The sequence below is a fragment of the Hyperolius riggenbachi genome, chromosome 4 (genome assembly GCF_040937935.1).
Source record: "Hyperolius riggenbachi isolate aHypRig1 chromosome 4, aHypRig1.pri, whole genome shotgun sequence".
Lineage (NCBI taxonomy): Eukaryota > Metazoa > Chordata > Amphibia > Anura > Hyperoliidae > Hyperolius > Hyperolius riggenbachi.
The window spans coordinates 474369100-474377661 of record NC_090649.1 but is presented as its reverse complement, the minus strand read 5'-3'; the positions used below and the strand labels follow the sequence as shown (position 1 = coordinate 474377661).

The window sequence follows — 8562 nt, the reverse complement described above, 5'->3', positions numbered from 1 at the left end:
TGTGGGAAATAGCTGTTTACAGCTGTTTCCAACTGCCAAAAAAGCATGCAGCAGCTACATCACCTGCCAACAGTAAAAATGTCACCATGTAATAAATGTCAGAATGTAAATCAGGGATTTAAAAGATTTTACAATGGGCAAACACTGACTAAATCATTTATACATAATTATTGTAAAAATGAAGCACTTTTTTTATTACATTATTTTCACTGGAGTTCCTCTTTAAGCACGTTGGCGTTGCATGCATGGAAGCATATTTTTACAATACGGTTCCGTGCACTTCCGCATACCCGAAACAGGAAGTGAACGCAAGCACGCATCACTTCCTGTTTGGACAGATGGCAGACAGGGAACACCATGTACTAACGCGGTGTTCCCTGAAGGCCTGTTTCTGGTGTTGCGATGTGGTGTGTTGGGAGCGACGCAACACATCGCTAACACCAGTTTGCTGTCTGAAACCAGCCTGAGAATTCCCATGAGGAGTTGGACTAGTCCAAAACCTGTCGGTTCTGTCAGAATTTAACTGCTTAATTTTTTTCTCACTGTAGCAGTTGGGATGGAAGGGCTGTTCCATTTAGTTATGGAGAGAGGCATTAACAATCACCCAGAATCCTGACTAGAATTGGTTTGATCAGTCGGCACTCCTGTGACAGAATACATCCCAGTCAGGTGCTGTGCCAGCTTTACATTACTCAGAGCTCCTCGTGCCTTCATCTGGATAAGCAGGTTTCATCAGTAATGCAAACACGCCTGGAAGGCCATAGTGTCAGTATAAAACGCAGGCCTCTTGGGAATTTGGGGGGCAGACAGTTTAGGGTCTCCCTATAGGTTTACATGTTAGTTAGTAAGTTGCTGGTAGGATCTATATACATAGCTAATGAAGGTTGCACAGGTAGGGATAGTTATATACTACTGACAGGATTAGTGTTACTCATAGGGATAAAGTGTTTTTTCTGTTTGATGCTGGCTGTGCCTTTCTTCTCTTTCAGGTGATGGGCTGTCCCTAGGAAGCCTGTGAGGAATGCAGTTGCTGTGCGGATGCCCAGAGGAACTCTCTGTGATTGGCAGCTGTCACTTGGAGCCAAGATTTGTCCGGCCAATCACAGAGGGGGTCCTGTCAAGACATCTCTGACACTCTGTGTATCTCCTCAGTTTCCAGTCAGGCAAGCTGGGAGCAGGAGCTGTCATTAGCTGTTCCTCTCACTGATAGTTTCTGACGGAATTCTGATTACTTTTCCTTTATTTTACTTTATCTCTTATTCTTTTATCTTTATTTATTCTTTCCTTTCATTTATTTTCAAAAAAAAAAAAAAAAAAAAAAAAATTCTCTCTTTCTTTATTTCTTTTCTTGTTATTTTTCCTCCCTTTTTCATCCCTCCTTCTTTTCTATTCTGCTGCCATGGATCAAATCTGGATGAGAGTGGCAGCTGTTGCGGGGTCTGAAGGGGGCGAAGACACGCTCCGCAGGTTTCTGGACTCTATTTCTGTTCCTCCTGCCCCCCTGCCTAACCAGCAACCTCTGCCCGCTGTGCAGCTACCTCAAATGCCTACTGACCTGGTCCCCCTGGATGTTCAGCTGCCTCCGGCGATCCCCTCCACCTCTGCTGCCGCCTCCGCTGCGCCCGGATCGTCTGTGCGGGAGTCCAGGAGCCGCACCAAGAAATCCAGGGACCCGGACCACCTTTCTGTTATTGCCGGAGCGGGCGCGGACCTTTCCTTAGCGCCGCCGGCGAAGAGGCCCAAAAAGCCCAGGCGCCCCTACTCTCCGGATTCCCGGGGGCCGCTTTTGAAGAGCACAGGAAGTCGCTCTGCTGTGGGCGGAAGTGTGCGGGCATCTAAGGGCGGAAGTCGTCACCTCCACACCACTGGAAAGAAGCCCGGCGGCCATCTTGCCGATCAGTCAGGGCCTAGCTGCGTTCCAGGGCGCCCTGCGGATTCTGCTGCCCGGAACCCATCTTCATCTGCTGCCGCCGATGCGGCTCCTTCCTCCTCCGCTTCTTCCTTTCCTGCCGGCCACCAAGCGTCTGGACCATCTACGGCCTCCCTGCCCTCCACATCCGGTTCCGCGCCAGCTGCCTCCTTCCTTCCAGGACCGGCCTGCCAGGTACCCTTTCCACAGCATGTGATGCAGGGCCAGCCCTCCCTCTATGCGCAGCCTCCACCTCCGGGCCTGCCCATCCTGCCCAGCCAGCATCCACTCCTGGGGGCCCCTCCGCTTCTGAGTCAGCCTCATCCACAGGACCAGCCTCCTCTACAGGTCCAGCCAAGGGTCGCAGGGGACTTCACTGCGGATCCAGCCTCTGATTCATCGGATGGGGAAGCTGAGGAACCTGTCCAAGGAATCCCTGCTCCCAGACCGGGTGAGAATTTGGGGAATATTGGGGAGGGTTTAATGCATCGTATGAATGTTTTATTACAATGTATGCAGCAGGTGGTGGAGAGAATGCCTGCTCCTAGCCAAATTGCTTCACCTGCGACAGTATGGGTACCCTCGTCACAGGGTTTAAATGCGGTTGAAGGCAATCCTTGTAATTCTGTATCTAACATTTCTGCTCCTATCAGTGTAACTAATTCTGCAACTGTTGTTGCTAATCCTTTTCCTGACTCTGTTAACACTGTTGTTCCAGGGTCACACTCATTTAACCTACCTAATGCTTCGGGAGGGCTTAACTCCCTTTCTGATTCGGTTGCATTGCTTCCTGCATCAAGGGCCGGTGTACCCGAAACGTCTTATAAGGGAGTTATGCCTTGTCCGTCTTCCCCGCTTGGCTTTCACTTACCTCAAGCTGTTAAAGAAAAAATCTGGCGTGGGGAATATGTGGATGTCCTCTCACTGCTTCCTTTCCATAAGGAGTACCTGAAAGACCACAAGGAGGAGGAAGATCGGAGGAGGCCTGTGACCAGAAATTTTAACAACTGGTTGCAGGCTTTCCTGATTTTCGCTGGTGTTATTGTCGAGAGGGATCAGAGTGTGGCGCTAGGTTTGCTCCAACATATTGACACGGTTTTTGATGCTCAGCGTCAGTATGGTGGAATAGCATGGTTCCTCTATGATGAGGCATTTCGCCAAAAAAGGGCAATATACCCCACGCTGCTATGGGGAACCAAAGATGTGGAACTGTGGATCCGTCTGATGATTCCACAGCAGCCCCAGAAACCCAGACCAGCTGTCCCCGCCACCTCGGGCGCCGTCCCTTTCAAAAAAGGTATATGTCATGCGTTTAACGAATCGCAATGCAGATTTACACCGAATTGCCGTTATAGGCACGAGTGTGCGCACTGCGGAGGTCTCCATGCGGCGATCCGCTGCTTCAAGAAAGCATCGTCGGCTATACAGGGTTCCACGAAGGAGTCCTTTCTGCGCAGCGCGGACGCCAGTGAGGGTTCAAAACCTCACTCAATACCTAAAACACTTTCCAAATCCGGAGATTAGCGAATTTTTGATTGGCGGTTTTACCCACGGTTTCTTTCTTCCACCTTTTGCTGTTTCGGGTTGCCTGTGGGCTGACAACTTAAGATCTGTGTACAAAGAGCCTGTCATTGTTAGAGAGAAAATTGAAAAAGAGGTGCGGGCCGGCAGAGTTGCCGGCCCTTTCCTCTCTCCCCCATTCAAGGACTTTAGGGTGTCCCCCTTGGGGATTGTGCCAAAAAAAGATCCAGGCGAGTGGCGCCTAATTCATCATCTGTCTTTCCCCAAGGGTGGCTCTCTGAATGATTCAATTGATTCCGCTATGTGCTCCGTATCTTACTTGTCATTTGACCAGGCTGTGTCTGTGATCAGACTATTTGGTCGAGGAGCCTTACTGGCCAAGGCGGACATTAAGTCGGCTTTCCGCTTACTGCCAATTTGGCCTGGGGCCTATAATTCCCTGGGATTTCAATTTGAGAACAAGTTTTATTTCGACATGTGTCTCCCCATGGGCTGTTCACTTTCATGCTGCTACTTCGAGATTTTTGCCACTTTTCTGGAATGGGCTGTACAGAGTGAATGTCGAGCGGGCCGTGTTTTGCACTACCTTGACGACTTTATTTTCGTCGGTCCTCCAAATTCTGATGCAGCCTTTAATTTGTTTAACGTTTTTCGGCGAGTTACGGATACTCTAGGTGTACCTTTAGCGGAAGAGAAATCTGTTCTGCCAATGACGGAACTGATTTTTCTCGGTATCACCATAGATACGGTACGGATGGAGTTTCGTCTCCCTATGGAAAAAATTGTGAATCTGAAGGAGCGGCTCAATAAATTATTGAGCAAGCATAAAGCGACAGTTAAGGAGCTGCAGGAACTCCTGGGTCGTTTGGCGTTCGCAAGTAGAATCATGCCCATGGGGAGGGTTTTCTCTCGTCGTACTGCGCGCTTATTATCGGGCCTAAAGAATCCTACATGGCATGTAAGATTGACTAGACCAGTAAAAGAAGATTTTTTGGTCTGGTATGGCTTCCTTGTTAATTTTAACGGGCGGTCTATGTGGCAGGAGGATTTCGTTAAAGACGTTGACATGGACTTGTACACAGACGCAGCTGGGTCAATTGGCTATGGTGCTTATTTCCAGGGTCAATGGAGTGCTGAAAAATGGCCCGAGGATTGGTTCACCCTCGGTTACAGTAGAAACATTGTACTACTGGAATTGTTCCCAGTTTTGGTTTCAATAGCCATTTGGGGCCATAGTTGCGCTAATAAGCGCATACTATTGCAATCTGATAACAGGGGAGTGGTTTTTGCCGTAAATACCCTAACTTCAAAATCTTTGCCTGTTTTGCAAATCCTTAGACAATTGGTACTATTATGTTTACGGTTTAACATATGGTTGAAGGCGGTTCATCTGCCGGGCAAATTTAATCTGATCGCAGATGCTTTATCCCGACAGCAATTTGCGTTATTCAGAGAGCTGGCGCCATCTGCGATCCAAGAGGGTGTCCCCTGTCCGGCCCATCTATGGAAGTTAATCGGGAACTAGTATCATCGGCAATACGCCAGTCACTGTCAGCCAGAACATGGGCTGAGTACTCAGCTGCATGGGCTGATTGGTGTGCTTACGCAAATGCTGGTGGTATATCACCTTTAGCAAGTGAAGTAGTACTGTTTTTATCTTTCATTTGCGCTAAGCTCTCTGAGGGTTCGTCGGTATCCTCACTCCAGCGTGTTTTGGCAGGTATTTCCTTTTTTCCGTCGTTTACATAATTCTACCCCATGCGCTAATTATTTTATAGTGAAACAGCTTATTAAGGGCCTTAAGTCTGCCTCTGCCGTCCCAGACGGCAGGCGCCCAATCACTTTTGAGCTCCTGGGTGACTTGCTACGTGTTTTGCCAATGATTTGTTCTTCGGAGTACGAAGTTCGCTTGTTCCGCGCAGCCTTTACGCTAGCGTTTTTTGGCGCATTGCGCATTTCGGAGTTGGTGTCTAGATCAAAACTGGTTCACACAGGTTTGGGCCACCAGGATGTGGTCTTGACTAGTGACTCAGTCAAAATTTTTATTAGGAAATCCAAAACAGACAGATTCGGTAGGGGGGCGTGGCTCTCACTTTACAAATTGGATGGTTTGTCATGCCCCTGTTATACAATTTCCAATTTTTTGCAGCTGCGGGCTCCCTCTTTATCATTCCTTGCGCATGCCGACGGTGCCCCACTGTCCATGTTTCAGTTCAGGTCAGTTTTGAGCAAATCCCTCAGTGTTCTCGGGCTGAAAGCCTTAAAATTCTCTAGCCATTCTTTTAGGATTGGTGCGGCTACTGAGGCCGCCAGACTTGGTTTAGCAGAATCTGTAATTAAACGCATTGGCAGGTGGGAGTCTAGGAGGTACAAATTATATATCCGCCCTGCTTTATCCTGTTACTAATGTTTTATTTTTCAGGTCTCAAAAGGGTGGTCTGGATAGTTGGACACTCGTTCATCTTCTGGGCCCGGATGAGGGCAAAGGAAAGGCCTTATTCTGAGCAGTTGGATCTCAATGTGGATGATTACCATATTTATTGGAAGGGTGGTAGGGGAATGCGTTGGGCTTCATTTGTCCCAAAAATATTATCCTTGTTAGATTCCTGGCCGGTACCTGATATTCTAATTGTGCACCTAGGGGGTAACGATTTGGGCAGGGTCGGGACGCTTGACCTTATGTCACAGATGCGTCAAGACTTCCAACAGATACACGATTCCTTTCCCCACACAATTTTAGTTTTCTCGGAAATGGTGCAACGCTATCTGTGGTTAAAGGGTTCCCGCAGATTCCTGGAGAAAATCCGTAAACGAGTGAATTTTGCGATGAGCAAATTTATGCCATCGGTGGGCGGTTTCACTTTTCGCCACACCGAGTTAGAGGGAGACGTCCCAGGCTTGTACCGCCGGGACCTTGTTCATTTGTCCCCAATAGGACTGGACATTTTTAATATGGACATGCAAAGCATGGTTGAGAGGGCCGTGGGCGGTGGTGCCAGGCCTTAGCCTGGCGTGTGGCGGTTAAAGTCGCCCACGATTGTGGGTTGACTAGTTTGACTTGGATTACTTGGTATAATACTAGTCTAAAGACTGTATTTTTGAATATTTATTTGGAATATTTATTGTTATACTGTTTGGAGTTTTATTTGGTTATATGATTTCCGATTTAATGATCAAAGTTTTATAATAAAGATTAATTATTTAATTAAATTAAACCGCAATAAACAGTGCCTACGGCCATTTTACATCCAACCTGGTGTTTGTTTTTTCCTTATTATGATTTTATGGTTAACCATGTATGTACCACTTAAATTCCCATGGAAGGCCATAGTGTCAGTATAAAACGCAGGCCTCTTGGGAATTTGGGGGGCAGACAGTTTAGGGTCTCCCTATAGGTTTACATGTTAGTTAGTAAGTTGCTGGTAGGATCTATATACATAGCTAATGAAGGTTGCACAGGTAGGGATAGTTATATACTACTGACAGGATTAGTGTTACTCATAGGGTTAAAGTGTTTTTTCTGTTTGATGCTGGCTGTGCCTTTCTTCTCTTTCAGGTGATGGGCTGTCCCTAGGAAGCCTGTGAGGAATGCAGTTGCTGTGCGGATGCCCAGAGGAACTCTCTGTGATTGGCAGCTGTCACTTGGAGCCAAGATTTGTCCGGCCAATCACAGAGGGGGTCCTGTCAAGACATCTCTGACACTCTGTGTATCTCCTCAGTTTCCAGTCAGGCAAGCTGGGAGCACCCACCCGCCCTCCCTTTTGTTCAGGAACTGTCGTAGGCTGATTGACTTTATTGGCGGTTAAAGTCGCCCACGATTGTGGGTTGACTAGTTTGACTTGGATTACTTGGTATAATACTAGTCTAAAGACTGTATTTTTGAATATTTATTTGGAATATTTATTGTTATACTGTTTGGAGTTTTATTTGGTTATATGATTTCCGATTTAATGATCAAAGTTTTATAATAAAGATTAATTATTTAATTAAATTAAACCGCAATAAACAGTGCCTACGGCCATTTTACATCCAACCTGGTGTTTGTTTTTTCCTTATTATGATTTTATGGTTAACCATGTATGTACCACTTAAATTCCCATGAACAGTCCCTCGTGTCTCAATCAGTTCCCCTCAACATGCTACACAACAGGAAAGAACTTGCATGTAGATCACGTTATTTAATCGGGAGTCATACTTGCATAAAACACCTGATTTCCGTATGTGTGTCATCCAAAATCAAGGTCAACCTGTGCGAAGCCTGGCAGCAGGAACTGAACACACATCATGAAAAATATAGACATGAATATTAATCCCACTCACCCAGTGACCAACTGTATCAAGTCTGAGAACCCTGCCAACAAAACTGTCGGACATAAAATCAAAAATCAATTATTTATTTTTATCTGGGAAACAAGTAATAAGGATGCTAATCAGGCAATCCAAAAGTTAAAATCACTGTTACTTTTCTTGTTTATAAATGATCATTCCCCAGTTTACCTGACTCTTATTTGGTACGTTGCCGCAAAAAGGAAGTTGCAGGGCATGCTGGGTTGTACTTTTTTGCTTCTGTACATTAGTTAAGTCTGAGGGGAAATAAAGAAGCAAAAAGAGACAACCCAGCATGCCCTGCAACTTCCTTTATGCGGCAACGTACCAAATAAGAGTCAGGTAAACTGGGGAATGATCATTCCTAAACAAGAAAAGTAATAGAGATTTTAGCTTTTGGATTGCCTGGTTAGCATCCTTATTACTTGTTTACCAGATAAAAATAAAGAATTGATTTTTTATTTTATGCCCGACAGTTACACTGTAACAGTGTAAGAATAGCTGCAGTTTATATTTTCCCATGTAAAAAGTTAGTTGTTTTTGGCTACGTCCACTATTTCTAACCTTGACATACAGTCACTCAATGACCAAGTTTATGAGCTTTGGGGTCCTCTTGGCATCAATAAGTTGCATTTTCCCATTGAAATTAAACAAATCTGATTGGTTATTTGAGGCCTGCCCCCTTTTCAGAATTTAAACCCCAGTCTCCCAGTGACTGACTGTACCAGATTTGAGGCCTCTGCCATTAAAGGAAAACTTAAGTCAACTATAAAAAATGAGATTTACTCACCTGGGGCTTCCCTCAG

At 46.0% G+C, this 8562-nt stretch overlaps 1 protein-coding gene across 1 annotated transcript; it reads left to right on the top strand.

Moving 5' to 3' along the window:
* The first annotated feature begins 763 nt into the window (after nucleotides 1-763).
* On the top strand, nucleotides 764-7464 carry LOC137504467 (uncharacterized). The gene is made up of 2 exons (XM_068232932.1): nucleotides 764-2360; nucleotides 5853-7464. The coding sequence occupies exons 1-2, from the start codon at nucleotides 1400-1402 to the stop codon at nucleotides 6434-6436; spliced, it is 1545 nt and encodes a 514-aa protein (XP_068089033.1). The 5' UTR covers nucleotides 764-1399; the 3' UTR covers nucleotides 6437-7464.
* Nucleotides 7465-8562: the final 1098 nt, after the last annotated feature.

What these genes read in the sequence shown, in the direction of transcription:
- LOC137504467 (XM_068232932.1), top strand. Translation starts at nt 1,400, where the DNA reads ATGGATCAAATCTGGATGAGAGTGGCAGCTGTTGCGGGGTCTGAAGGG. An exon ending in AATCCCTGCTCCCAGACCGG is followed by an intron (nt 2,361 to 5,852) that starts GTGAGAATTTGG and finishes TTTATTTTTCAG; the next exon opens with GTCTCAAAAGGGTGGTCTGG.